General features: G+C 41.4%; 1 protein-coding gene and 1 long non-coding RNA gene across 2 annotated transcripts; one reads left to right on the forward strand and one right to left on the reverse strand.

Moving 5' to 3' along the window:
• Positions 1–399: 399 nt before the first annotated feature.
• LOC145551097 (uncharacterized) lies at positions 400–4,534 on the reverse strand. The gene is made up of 4 exons (XR_014086896.1): positions 1,071–4,534; positions 934–990; positions 784–843; positions 400–673 (listed from the first exon to the last, which is right to left on the reverse strand). It is a non-coding gene; the product is annotated as an uncharacterized LOC145551097 (long non-coding RNA).
• A 103-nt stretch (positions 4,535–4,637) lies between these two features.
• ctr9 (CTR9 component of Paf1/RNA polymerase II complex) lies at positions 4,638–14,422 on the forward strand. Its single transcript, XM_008405286.3, has 23 exons — positions 4,638–4,812; positions 5,853–5,951; positions 6,114–6,353; positions 6,438–6,555; positions 6,644–6,733; positions 7,953–8,209; positions 8,288–8,395; positions 8,486–8,722; positions 8,815–9,033; positions 9,134–9,317; positions 9,409–9,497; positions 9,602–9,787; positions 10,194–10,281; positions 10,368–10,516; positions 10,597–10,713; positions 10,802–10,947; positions 11,054–11,125; positions 12,484–12,619; positions 12,703–12,858; positions 12,960–13,105; positions 13,187–13,283; positions 13,467–13,579; positions 13,673–14,422. Exons 1-23 carry the CDS (start codon positions 4,768–4,770, stop codon positions 14,043–14,045), a joined length of 3,465 nt encoding a protein of 1,154 aa, XP_008403508.1. The 5' UTR covers positions 4,638–4,767; the 3' UTR covers positions 14,046–14,422.
• The last annotated feature ends 28 nt before the right edge of the window (positions 14,423–14,450 follow it).

A 14,450-nucleotide genomic window follows, 5' to 3' on the forward strand; every position in this document is an offset into this window, starting at 1 on the left:
AAATACTGATCCGTAGCTAAGGCTAAATACAAGGACAGAAATCCGAAGCTCCGAGAGCCAGAGGCTCGCAGAGCGGCTGGTTCTGGTGAGCTGGCAGCAGGACAGAGAGAGCAGACAGGCTAATAAAGCACAGAAGCAGAGACATGGCTGCATCCACAGAGCTAATGAAAACAGGAAGACAAATGAAGCAAAACATGAAGAGAGCACACATTTACACTGACTAAGGCAAATATTTAAAATATACAGTCTAATAAATAAAAGACATGAGAAGCAAAGTTTTTACCTTGAAAGCAGGAGAAAAATAATATTCATCCAATGAAAAGAAAATACATAAAAGACAGGATCTTAACGACAATAAAGCAAAATCTATTAATACCTCTAAGAATGAAGCCAGGCAGGTGGGGGTGGGGGGTGGGGGGACAGAATGAAAGTTTATATTCATTAGGATCCGGTTTTGCAGTCAGAAATTCTTCTGGTCTGGTTCTGTCTTTCCTTTTTCTAAACATCTCACAGTTTAGTCATGTAGCTGTAATGCATCGTTCAACTTTGTGACTTCTGGTAAATACCGGCAAGTATTATTAGCAATTGCCAGCTGTAACATTGGTGACGTTAATTACCTCAGAAGTTGCTGATGTGAATGTTCCTGTAACCTCCGCAGCTCTGACAGCAGACCCTGAAACACCACAAACCAGTAAACACGCAACAGCTAATACTCACGGCCAGAACCCGACTTCCTTCACCATCTGAGTTTTGTCTTTTCTCACGTTGTCTTGATCAACGTACCTCAATCATTTTGTAATTTTCCGCATGAAAGTTCTTCATCTTGTCCAGTAGGATGTTTTTCTAAACAGTGAAATTTAAACAGAATTTTAAAAAAAAACATAAAAAAACTCTGAATTTATAATCCCCCTAACATTTACGCAACAGCCTAACCCTTGTTATTTCTTTGTGTTTCAGCATCACCAAAGCCAGAGTCTCCACATGTTCAGCCTGCAAACACACACACACACACACATCAAGTTATTTAAAACTCAAATCCCTGAGAAAAAAACACATAGATCTGAACTTACACTTAACTCGGTGTTAGCCCTCATCAATTTGTTGACACGCTCTTCAGCGCATGCCCTTTCGGAGGATAGTCTTTTATTCTGTGTAAACAAAATCAACATTTGTGTTCATCTGAACTCACAAAAAACTTATAGTTTAAGTCTACATTACCTTGTCTTCAAGCACTCTAATGTGAAACCTCAAACGGTCAGTCTCGTTGGTCTGAAAAAAGGATTTTCTAGTGTAAAAACGATGCCCAGCACATACAACGATTACAGAGTGCTCTATGTTGGACGTACCAGTTGGGTGAAGCTCGTTTGGGTATGACTGGCTGTTTCCTGAACCTCCTTCAGCATCTGACGAGTCTCTTCCAACTCCTCTGTCACAGACTGGACTTTGATGGCTGATCTTTGAGAACTGTACTCAGAAAACAAACAAACACAAGTAAAATAGGAAGTTTAAAGCAATTTCACAATGCAAACTCCTCTATTCATATCTAGGCAGGCAGAAAAACATAAAAAGAGAATGCTGCTGTAGGTAAGTCTTCTTCAGCATTGTATATTCGTCTAAGAACATTTCTACAATTTTTTTTATTTGTAATTATGTGTGTGTGTATGTATGTTTGTATGGATAAGTGGATGGATGGATGCCCTTTTGTTGTTTTTCTAAACTCTTTTTCAGTTTAGTTCCACAGATGTGAAGTTTTGATAAATATATTGAATGTGTAAAAATGTGTGCAGGCTGTGTCTCTAAAATGTAACGTATTTGCCCCAGTGTGCATTTGCAAGTTGCACTCTGGCATTGTATTCTACTTTTAGAATAATGACTTCTTCATCCCTGAATAACCTTTTAGCACAACTTAGTAAAGAACTAATTTCACTGTGAATACTCTCAGAATGACCTGTCAGAAGTTGTCTCCTTTTTAAGAAAATATGACAACTGGACATTTGTGGTGTTTTTATACTTGCTTATAATTGTTTTGACCAAAGGACATGACACCTTCAGGTATCTGAAAGTCATAACCAAGGATGAAATAACTGGAAAAACGTGAGAAAACATGGCTATGGGTATTTTTACAGTGTATGCAAGTTTGAACCGTATATGACAGAAATACATCATTGGTACATACATGTTTGTCATTGTCCTACAATTTTTACATTATAACATGTTACATTTTGTGTTAAATATCATGATCTAATTACTTTAACTGATAATGTTTAAAACTAGATACATTTGTTCTGCAACATATGAGAGTAACGCATGTTCTTCCTCACCTGAGCAGCTTGGTCTGCAGCTCTGTGATCTCCAGACTGAGCTGCAGGTTTTCGTCCTCACACTGAGCCAGCATCCTCAGCAGGCTGCTGTTCTGCTCGCTCAGATGGTGACGAGCTTGCTTCAGATCAGCCACTGCATCAGACAGGTCCTTTTTTCCACTAAACCCAAATAAACAATAGTGCTAAAAAAAGAGTGAATACTCAAGATAAACACATTTAGTTTCTGAAGGAAGGAAACTACTAACCAGAAACAGTAGCGGCCCTCTGTGGGAGCTGCACTGGCTTATAAAAGGCAAATCCAGTCACAATGTAAGTATTTTCCTATTCATTTCATTAAGATATTAAAATTGATTTGATCTTACCATTTACAGACACTTCAGAGTAGTCTGACTGAGACAAAGAAATGACATCTGAGCTGAAGAATAAAACAATTTCATTTGATATGAAACTTAAAAATATATATATTCTACATAAAACCTTATTTTATAGGTTCCACCTTCACAGCTCTCTCTCACCTGTCCTCCCTGCACAGAGCAATCCACGCTCTCATCACGTATTGGAAAGTCTCCCTGCTCACGTAAGGGTCCTGAAGGTCAGGGTCCAGGAGCTGTCGCAGGGAAGCCAGTTTGTCCTCCCCTCCGCTCTGAGCTGTGAGGGTTTGCAGGTACTGCATGATGCTGGAGGCCAACGCTTCTCCTCCCGAGGCTGAGACGAAAGCAAGAAAAAAATAAAAAATTAGCAAAGGTCACAGACAATTACATCCTTATATGATCAGGTTGTGATGAAAATATGAGCAGACAGCTGTTACCTGTGTTGCTTTTATCACATTTGTTATACATGATGTCCAGGAGCTCATTTTGAGAAAATTCATTTGTGTGCTTGCTGTCTTGAAGCATCTCTCCTGCCCCACAGCTGTATGACGCTGGAAATAAAAATGGTGAAACATTATTGCATTTTTTGCATAGAGAAAGAAGAAACTCAGTACTGCAACACTTACTGTCACAGCGGTCAGACTTTATACTTTTCTCACCCTCTGCTAAAGGATTTACATGCACCTTATAAATCTAAAGTTTAAAAAATAAAATATTGTATAAATATTGAAATATCTAAATACCAAGATACAATTTTATTTTTGTAAGTTTGAAGATAAACTTTTGTGTATGGACAGGGCAGCTGCTAGGTTACATAATAAAAGGTTTGGAAAGGAAAAAAAAATCACAAATAAGAAAACCAAATTCATTATATAAAACTCCAACTTTATGGATTAATTAGAGCTAGATAGCTAGAGAAGAAGCAACAAATAAAAAGTTCAATTCTTACTTTTCAGTCCAAGCTGATCTTTTGCCAAAATAAAAAAATATATACATCTAAAAAAAATTAGAACCCTAATTATATTCAAACTCTTCTTTCTTATCAATCTAATGTTTATCTGATTTTCTGTGATGCTACATGAGCCATAAACGTGCTTTCCCCCTACTTCATGTCATGAACAGATGACATCCTGGATCCTCCTCTTGGAAAAAAAAAGGCTGCAATCTGTGAAAAGAGGGGGCAAGTGAATTTTCTTTTTTATTAAAATGCACGAGTTCAACACAAAGGCGGTAAAATGTTCGTTTTTATCAAACATATAAACACTGAAAAAAATATAGCAAATTTGGATATTTTCTGTGCCGTCTTAAAAAAACGAGAGGCGAGGGAGGAGTTTCCTATAAGAAAGAAGAGGGAAACCAGAGAGGACTGGGAAGGGCAATCCAAGGTTATTTTATTAATTGAGAAGTAGAACCCAGTGCTTCACACTTGTTCGTTTTACAGAAACGTGTAATTCATAACAATTAGACAGTCTCATGAGTATTTTTATATTACTTTATGAGACTAAATAACATGCCAAATCAGTTTTTGGCTAAGTTGAATACTATCACGCTGTTTAAATCCTAAGGATTTTCAAGATTTTGATTTTTGAGACAATTAGTGGCCCCATCTGGTGATCTTTACCTAAACATTCTGAACGCGCGTGAACGCACACACCTGGAGGCTAATGAACTACTTGAAATTATTTTTATACCCCGCCTTCATGATGCGCCGCTTGGCTCGCCGGTGGATAAATGGTGCAGATGTATGACACCAAGTTCCATTAATACAAAACGTACAAATAAAAAAGTGCCCTAATTTGTTCATAATTATAATTGCACTTTTAATATAGCGTATTGCCCGTATTATTATTTGTAATACTATTATAAATGGTGTCAGTGCTTCTGAGGGGGAACTTTAAAGAGGGAAGTTTAAATTTTTGTTCCCCTTTAATCCAGCCGGACCTAATTCTGGTGACACCATCCGTTAAGTAGCTACTAGCAAACAACGGAGTGGATGTTTTCTGCTGGTTTTTTTAATTTTTTTATTTTTTACCAAACAAAACTAACTTGAGAGGAAGTTACCTTCTGAATTCAAAATGTCTCGGGGTTCCATTGAGATCCCTTTACGGGACACCGATGAGGTAAATATAAAAATTTTATGTGTGTTTTGTTGCAGATGTTTCTAGGTGAACCCTTCTGTGATGTTAGCAGTTGATGCTAACTGAAGCTACATTGAACTCAGCTTTCCCCGAGGCTCGGCTTTAAATAATGTGATGTCTCTGCGTTAAATTTTGATATTTGCAACATAATCTGAATTTAAACAATTTACAGTCATGTGCAACTAGTATTAGAAAAGATGATCAGATGAACAAATTGATGTCTATTTAGTTTTTTTTACCAGCCTATCTCATTTATTGTGGTGTTGCTCGTCAAAACAAAAGTTCAAATATTTGTTCAAATAAAAAGTTTAAAAAAAAGTTCTAAAAGTTCAAATATTTTGTGTGTGTAATTTACTAGTATATTTAAGTCTATAGCTGCTGAGAGTAATATGGTAATAAACCTTAAATATTTGTAAATTTAATTTAAACAAGCGTAAACGACAAGTATTACAAGTATTTTATTAATTATTATTTATTTTTTTACATCTATTTTAGCCGTATTCTGTGATCAAGATGAAAATGAAAAATATATATTAAAACATTATACACTATGCTGATGTAAAACATACAGCTTTATGTTAATTTTAAGTATTGCTATAATAATTTAATATAATAGATCTCCCAAACGCCAAAATGATGGCATGCCTTATTAATACATGTAGTTCCCAGGCTACATTGGGAAATTTGTAAACAGCATTTATATAGGGAAAAGAGCTTAACATAATGTTATACAACTTTAGTTAAAATGCATGCTTTAACATCACCAAATCTACATAAACTTATTAACTGATCTATGTATGGTTTTGATTTGCAAGGAAAATAAAGAGTAGTGTTTGTTGCTTGTTAAAGATTTAGTTGTCAAATTTGTTGCTAGTAAATCAATATACCTAAGTAGCAAAAATTGCCTTAATTAATCAGAGTTGATTAGAAACGTCGTAATCATTATATGGATCATTGTCGCACGTCTTTAATGCCAGACTCAGGGGAACAGCATCACAACTTAAACAAACTGTGCTGTGCAGGTTATTGAGCTCGACTTCGACCAGCTGCCGGAGGGAGATGAGGTTATCAGCATCCTGAAGCAGGAACACACACAGCTGCACATCTGGATCGCTTTGGCTGTAAGTCACTTCTGTAACCTGAAATTATTACTTTATTTCCACATATCGTGTGGGACTTATAAGTGTAAAGACTTATAAGATTTACATTGATTAGAATAAAACATGTGAAGCAGCATGAAATTTGATATTGTTTGTGTGTGTGCGTGTTTTTGTTTTTTTTAGTTGGAGTACTACAAGCAAGGCAAAACAGAGGACTTTGTCAAGCTTTTAGAGGCAGCGCGTATCGATGGAAACCTGGACTACAGAGACCATGAGAAAGACCAGATGACCTGCTTGGACACGTTAGCAGCTTATTATGTCCAGCAGGCTCGTAAAGAGAAAAACAAAGATGCCAAGAAGGAGCTCATCACGCAGGCCACTCTGCTGTACACCATGGCAGATAAGATCATTATGTACGACCAGGTAGGCGACATTTAGCGTAGAGCTGCTGTAGCACTGGTGTTTTTTATGTTTGAAGGTAATATAATGCGTTGCTATCTCAATCAGAACCATTTGTTGGGGCGAGCCTGTTTCTGCCTGCTGGAAGGAGACAAGATGGACCAGGCTGATGCTCAGTTCCACTTTGTGCTCAACCAGTCCACCAATAACATCCCTGCTTTGCTTGGTAAGTGGTGTGACTATGTGGAGACTATGTTGACCACGACTACTGTGATTAATGAATAAAAAATATAAACGCTAATTTTATTCAACAGGTAAGGCCTGCATCTCATTCAATAAGAAGGACTACAAGGGAGCGCTGGCGTACTATAAAAAGGCTTTACGAACAAACCCTGGCTGCCCAGGTAAACAAGTTGCATCTCCACTCCTTCCACAGAAACATGACATTGCTGCTGCTATAGCTTAATTTATTCTGGGTAGAAATCCCCTCTAGTAGGACTAATTGTTTTAATATTGCTAATTTGAACTTGTGTCTTTAGATCAGGGGTCCCCAAACTTTTTCCTGTGAGGGCCACATAATTTTTCCCTACTCTGGTGGGGGGCCGGAGTCAGTTTGTAACAAAAAAAGTGTGACGATTGCAGGAGTGCCTAAATGTAAAACTGTATTGTTTTCCAGAAAGCACAATCAAATAACCCTCTCTGGGTTCTTCGCAGAAAAAAATCCATGAAATAACACTATTTATGAAATAAATACCGTATTTTCCGGACTATAAGCCGCAACCCCAAAGTTTAAAAAAAAAACAGTAAACATACACATGTAAGCTGCAGATATCTCTGCCGCTCCAGGTTTTCCACAACGATGCAGCAGCAGCAGAGGGGGGCGGACACCCAAAATCTGAGTAATAACAGGTCAATTGAATATCACATTTATTACGGATGAAAAAGAAAAAGTTGCCAAGATTAGATTTAACTGAACTGATTCCGGTAGTTTCCAAACGGTAACTGTAACAGTAAAAGTGCTGATCCTTACCGTCTGCTAGCATGTGCTAAATGAAAATGGGCACTTTCTTCTTCTTCTTTAGATTTCAATGGCAGCTTGCATCCATTATTGTTGCACTACTGCCATCTATTGGATCCTAATATCTATGCCTCAAATTCTCATAATGATCCCAGTATTATTTAAAAAACGAAAAATCTTCTTTTTCCCCTCAATGCTATTTAACTGATCAACAACATTCTCAAATTTCAATTCCCTATTAAAACCTAATTCCGTTTTAATGGGCACTTTCTTTTTTTATTTCCAATTTTGACTTCCAATGATTCACTTCCTGCTAAAGAGCCCCCTGGTGGTTGAAGAAAAATCCACATATAAGCCACCTGGTTAAAAGCTTAGGGAAAAAGTAGCGGCTTATAGTCCAGAAAATACGGTATATGAAAAAAAATCTAAATGCTCTCTGGTATTGTTCAGGGGGCCGGACCAAATGTGGAGGCGGGCCGGATCCGGCCCGCGGGCCGAAGTTTGGGGACCACTGCTTTAGATCAACTCTCTACCTGCTTCTAGGGATTCAGAAGAATCATGTCATAAATGTTTCCTGAGTTTTTGAGTTTTCTCTCTCTGTTTAGCTGAAGTCAGACTGGGGATGGGTCACTGCTTCGTCAAGCTCAATAAACTGGAGAAGGCCCGTTTGGCGTTCGGTCGAGCTTTGGAGCTGAACTCTAAGTGTGTGGGAGCGCTGGTTGGCTTGGCCGTTTTAGAGCTCAACAACAAAGACTCTGAGTCCATTAAGAACGGAGTGCAGCTCCTGTCGCGGGCTTACACCATCGACCCCAGCAACCCCATGGTGCTCAACCACCTCGCCAACCACTTCTTTTTCAAAAAGGTATTTTAGTCGCTGGGCTTTTCTTCGCAAACCCCAGTCTGCGTTGCTCAGCTGATCACCGTGCTTCTCCCTCTGCAGGACTACAGTAAGGTCCAGCATCTCGCCCTGCACGCTTTCCACAACACGGAAGTCGAGGCCATGCAGGCTGAGAGCTGCTATCAGTTGGCGCGTTCATTTCATGTGCAGGTGAGGCTGCCGTCTCAACCGTCTTACAGATTTGACTTATTCTGAGTCCTCTGTGTTCAAATGTCTGTCTCTGTTTTTACTTTTTGTCAGGAGGACTACGACCAGGCGTTTCAGTATTACTACCAGGCTACTCAGTTTGCCTCTTCCACCTTCGTGCTGCCCTTCTTTGGTTTGGGACAGATGTATGTGTATCGTAGAGACAAGGAAAATGCCGCTCAGTGCTTTGAAAAGGTTTTGAAGGCCTACCCCAACAACTACGAAACAATGAAAATCCTGGGATCCCTCTACGCAACGTCCGACGATCAGGAAAAGAGAGACATTGCAAAAGTAGGTCTTCATCACAACCCAGAGTTTTTCTCTTCCCTGGTTAAAAATGATGGGTGCCAGTTCTTTAAAGCTGTTGGTTTTTTGTTCGTTAGGGCCACTTGAAGAAGGTGACGGAGCAGTACCCGGACGATGTGGAGGCGTGGATCGAGCTGGCTCAGATCTTGGAGCAGACCGACATCCAGGGCGCGTTGTCGGCTTACGGCACGGCCACTCGCATCCTCCAGGAGAAGGTGCAGGCCGACGTTCCCCCCGAGATCCTCAACAACCTTGGGGCTCTACACTTCAGGCTTGGTAACCTCGGGGAAGCTAAGGTAGCAGACTGCTGTTGCTCTTAACACAGCAAACAATTAATTCGTATCAAACTTCTGTGGCGTCCAGAACTCTTATATTTCTCCCCCCCGTCCCAAACAGAAATATTTTCTAGCATCCCTGGACCGAGCTAAAGCTGAGGGCGAGCACGACGAGCATTACTACAACGCCATTTCTGTCACCACCTCCTACAACCTGGCCCGTTTGTACGAGGCCATGTGCGAGTTCCACGAAGCCGAGAAACTCTATAAAAACATCCTCAGGGAGCATCCGAACTACGTGGACTGTAAGAGTTTGATTTCATGTTGTAAAGGGTGTTGTACAAACAAGGACAGTGTCCTGTAAACAGAACTCTTTGTTCATTTGTCAACTTGCAGGTTATTTACGCCTCGGAGCGATGGCTCGTGACAAAGGGAACTTCTACGAAGCGTCCGACTGGTTTAAAGAAGCGCTGCAGATTAACCAGGTATGAACTGTTGGTTTGTGACTGTAAAACGTTCTTTTTTGAAACCCCCCCCCCCCCCCCCCCCCGCCCCTGGCCTGATCTGATGAGGTCTCCGTTTGGCGCAGGATCACCCAGACGCCTGGTCGCTCATTGGAAATCTTCACTTAGCCAAGCAGGAGTGGGGGCCGGGCCAGAAGAAGTTTGAGCGCATCCTGAAACAGCCGTCCACTCAGAACGACACGTACTCCATGCTGGCTCTGGGGAACGTGTGGCTGCAGACTCTGCACCAGCCCACCAGGGACAGAGAAAAGGTACCAACGGAGTTCATGTTTATCCAACAGACGAATGAATGAAAGGGTGTAGAGGAGCTGCAATGTGTTATCCTTTAACTAGAAAGTTTTATCTTTGTTTCTTTCTTGACTATTCTGATTAAGGAGTTTTTTCCCCCCCTATTCTTGTTTTTAGCTCTTATTTTATTTGGTTATTTAATTGAGTCATTCAGAAAAAGTCATGTGATGGACAAAAACATTCATATGTTTAGCATTTGCCGTAATCTTTTTAAAATGATTTGCATCGTCACTGATTTGAATCTGTTTCTTCCGGTTTCAAAGCCAAATAATATTTTTCCTTGACTGGGTGACCAGAAGGTGCAATATTAACATGTAAACCCACCGATTTTTATTTGCAGTAAATAACATTAAAATTTGATCTTCACAGGAAAAGAGACACCAGGATCGAGCTTTGGCAATCTACAAGCAAGTCCTGCGAAATGACGCCAAAAATCTCTACGCCGCTAACGGCATCGGTACTTTCACCCTTATGTCCTTTTGTTAGTTATTTACCATATTTCCCCACCCGTGTTCTTCTAAACACGACGCTGTCTCTCTCCAGGGGCCGTCCTCGCTCACAAAGGTTATTTCCGAGAGGCGCGTGACGTGTTTGCCCAGGTGAGAGAAGCCACGGCGGAAATCAGCGACGTGTGGCTGAATCTGGCTCACATCTACGTGGAGCAGAAGCAGTACATCAGTGCTGTGCAGATGGTAAGAGGCTTCCTGATCCTTACCGTTTTATTTCTTCGCACAGGTGTAACTCGGTTTAAATCCTCCGTTCTGCTTCACAGTACGAAAACTGCTTGAAGAAATTTTACAAATACCAGAACACGGAGGTGCTGCTGTATCTTGCCAGAGCTCTCTTCAAATGTGGGAAACTCCAGGAGTGTAAGCAGATGCTGCTGAAGGTAACATAGATGAGCTGCTTTTTTTTTCTTTTTTTTTTTTTGGAAGCATCAGATAAGCATAACCTGACTGTGACATGTGGCCCGAAAGGCTCGGCATGTGGCGCCCAGTGACACGGTGCTGATGTTCAACGTGGCCCTGGTGCTTCAGAGACTCGCCACTCTAGTGCTGAAAGACGAGAAGAGCAATTTAAAGGCTGTGCTCAGTGCAGTGAAGGAGCTGGAACTGGCTCACAGGTACTTTCACGATTTCTTTTCTCCATCCCCTCAGACTGTTTCTCAGGAGGCTCAGCGTGAGGAACTATTGTGTCTCATCTTCTTCCGTCTCCTCCTCCTCACACAGATATTTCAGCTACCTCAGCAAAGCTGGAGACAAGATGAGGTTTGACCTCGCTCTTGCTGCGTCCGAGGCCAGGTAAGACCGACTCCGTGAACCTGGAGCCAGCATCCGTCCTGCGTTATCAGATCTCAGTTATGTGCTTTGTTTGGACGTCATCTGGCTGCGCTGGGCTCTCACCTGAGCAACAGACCGTCAGACGTTTTACACCTAAACTATATTACTTGGGCTCAAATTCACACAAGGCTGAAACTAGGTTAATTTTGCCAATAGTTAGCATGTAAGGAAAATATGTGTGGACGAAATGATTAGTTACTTCAGAGCTTGATCCTAACGATGAGGATTTTTATCCTGTAAAACTCCCAACTGTCCTCTGAATATAAGAAAAAGGGTAAACATTATAAGGAGTGCACCGATAAATCGACCCAGATTTCCTCATTTTGGGCGATCTTATCCACATCGACAAAGATCTGAAAATCAGCCACTGTCTCCTTTTGCTCTGCTGTGACAAAGAAAGACTGACTGCCTCGCCCACCAGGTCACATGTGCATGTTAGCGATTAATAAGTCACCCCAAATTTTTTCAAATCAATAAAAATCTATATCAGCCAAAATCAGAATTGGCCTTTTAATGATTGACCAGAAAACTGCAATTGGAAATGTGATACAAATTCTGCTGGTGATTGTTGCTTCAAAGCCTGAAATATGTCCATAAGTCCCATCATGTCTTCATTTTGTTTAGTCACACCTTAAATTTTGACATCTTGTCTTTTTTGTTTTTTGTGGGGGGCAGGGGGAGATTTTGAGAAATTAAACAAAAAATAGGAATTAGCCAGAAGCTCATCAAGTACAGAAAGGATTTACTGCCCGACATTCAGCTGTTCCTACAAACCAGCAAGAGCTCATGAAAAGAATCTTTTCTGTCATCTTATCCTCCACCTGCTCCTTCAGGCTGTTGCTTTTTTACATGACAGGATTTGGAAAGAAGCAGATTTCAATGCTACTATTGGTAGCTATTGTGTAAAAGGCACAAAGGTTTGGTAACTGTCGTGCTAAACAGTTTAATTGCATACAGAAGACAGAAGCAACATTTCACAAATTTATATATCTGGGTATGCTTAGTACAAGTTATGGTAATTAAGTGCACTTGGGTAAATCCCTTTTTAATATTTCGCATAAGACTTATATTACCTTTTAAAAAAGCCTACTAAACTAGCAGAAACCCTTCATATATATATACACACACACACGATATTTTAATAAAACAATCATTTCTGGACCCTGATGATTTCCTTCCTAATTTGTTTTCCCCGTCAGTGACCCCAATGCTTACATTTTACAGCTCCAGTCGTAACATCAGCATATTGTGATAATTATGTTCCCTTTTATTACATGCACGGGTCTTGTTCTTAATGCTGTTGTGTTGTGGGATCGCAGGCAGTGCTCTGACCTGCTGAGTCAGGCTCAGTACCACGTGGCCAGAGCCAGAAAGCAGGACGAAGAGGAGAAGGAGCTTCGTGCCAAACAGGAACAAGAGAGGGACCTGCTGCGCCAGCAGATGTTAAAAGAACAGGTACCATCTGAAAACGCCTCCTTGCTTTCCTTTTCTTTGTGTTTCGGTGACCGATTAGCTCGTTTGCTCTGACTAACATTTAGGAAGAGCGGCAAAAAAGAGAGGCAGAGGAGCAGAAGAAGCTCCTGGAGCAGAGAGCTTTGTTTGTGGAGAAGACCAGGAACTTGCTCACGTTTGTGGAAGGACCAAAAGAAGCGACCAAAGAAAAGAAGAAGGGAGGAGGCGGCGGAGGAGGGCGTGTAAGTGTTTCTCTCAGCACCCGGCTCCAAACAAACTTACTTAAATATCACCATTTGTTGCGACCGGGCGTTTTGAACTCGTTTTTTCTCGATCTCTTCAGCGTAAGAAAGGAGGCGACGCGGACGACTTTGTCAATGACGATTCGGATGAGGACCTTCCACTGAAAAAGAAGAAGAGGAGAAAGAGCAGCGGCAGCGAGCAAGAGGATGGCGAGGACGGAGATAAAAAGAAAAAGAAGAGGAGGAGGTGGGTCTGCTATGTGTAGCTGTATTTTCTGCTGCACGTTAAGGTGGATAAGTGGAATAAACTTTTATTCTTGCCTTTCAGACCTGCAAAAGGAGGAGATGACAGCGATGATGAGGAAGGAGCATCTCGGCCCAAAAAGCAGCGCAAACCCAAAGAAGGACGCAAGAAGATTGAAAAGGTGCTTTTGTTTTCTTCGCCATTATGTTTTTTTTTTTTTGTAAGGAAAGCCTGGTTGATGTAGAAAAACCAGCCATGAATTCATACTTGATTGCATTTCCCATATGCTTTACACCCTAAGTTGAACATAAAGTTACTGAGAACTCTGAAAGAGTGTTTGATGTTGGAATCTTTGTCATTTCAGCCCCAGCCTGAGCGAATGCCACCATCCCTTAAAGGGAAGATCAAGTCCAAGGCCATCATCTCGTCCTCTGAATCCTCGTCAGATGAGGACGGACTGAAAATAGCTGAAGACAGGTGAGTGCCTGCAGCGGCGGTGAAAGAAACCGAAAGATGAGTCAGCGAAATGTTCGTCAGCGAAATGTTCACGAATGCATCTCGGTCCAACAGAACCCGGGACAGCGGCTCGGGGTCCGAGGACGAAGGCGGTCACAGGAAACGCATAGCATCCGACAGCGAATCAGACGGCGGGAGGAATCGCTCCGGCAGCGAGGCGGGAAGCCCTCGCCGCTCCGTCGGCTCGGACGACGAGTCCGGCAGCGACCGACCAGTGAAGAAGAGGAGGGTGCAGCGGCAGTCCGACTCCGAGCAGTCGGACAACGAGAGCAAGAGGAGCCAGTCGGGATCGGACGAGTCGAGAGCCGCCTCGCCTGTGGCCGCTTCGGACAGAGGCTCCGAGGCAGGGTCAGACAACGAAGGGTCGCCGCGGCGCTCCGACAATGGATCAGAACAGGAGGCGTCAAATAACGATGACAGCGATTAGGCCACTCAGATTTAATTAAATGCCGAGGAACATTTTTGTTAAACATGGATTCAGTTTGTGTTAATTAGCTTTCGGTGCGTTTTCAATGTCTTACTTGCTTACAAAGTTTTTCTTCAAAGATTTTTGTTAAAAATTGATTAAAACTGTAAAACTTAAGTTGAAGTGATATTTTAACCCAAGTGGGAAGTTGCTCCAATGAAATTAAAGACAACTCTTTCCTATGACGACTCTGAAAACCAAATTTGGCGTTAATCTAGAAGTAGGATGATTTGCTGCTTCACTTTTCTTGCTGTGCAGTGAGAAACTGCCCCAAACTTGACCTGTTGGGTCAAGTTGTAAATAAAACCTACAAAACATTAAAATGGAGTATCTTGAAACCACATGCTTCTTTGTTCTGATTACCAG

This window comes from Poecilia reticulata, chromosome 3 (genome assembly GCF_904066995.2).
Source record: "Poecilia reticulata chromosome 3, P_reticulata-male-v2, whole genome shotgun sequence".
Classification (NCBI taxonomy): domain Eukaryota; kingdom Metazoa; phylum Chordata; class Actinopteri; order Cyprinodontiformes; family Poeciliidae; genus Poecilia; species Poecilia reticulata.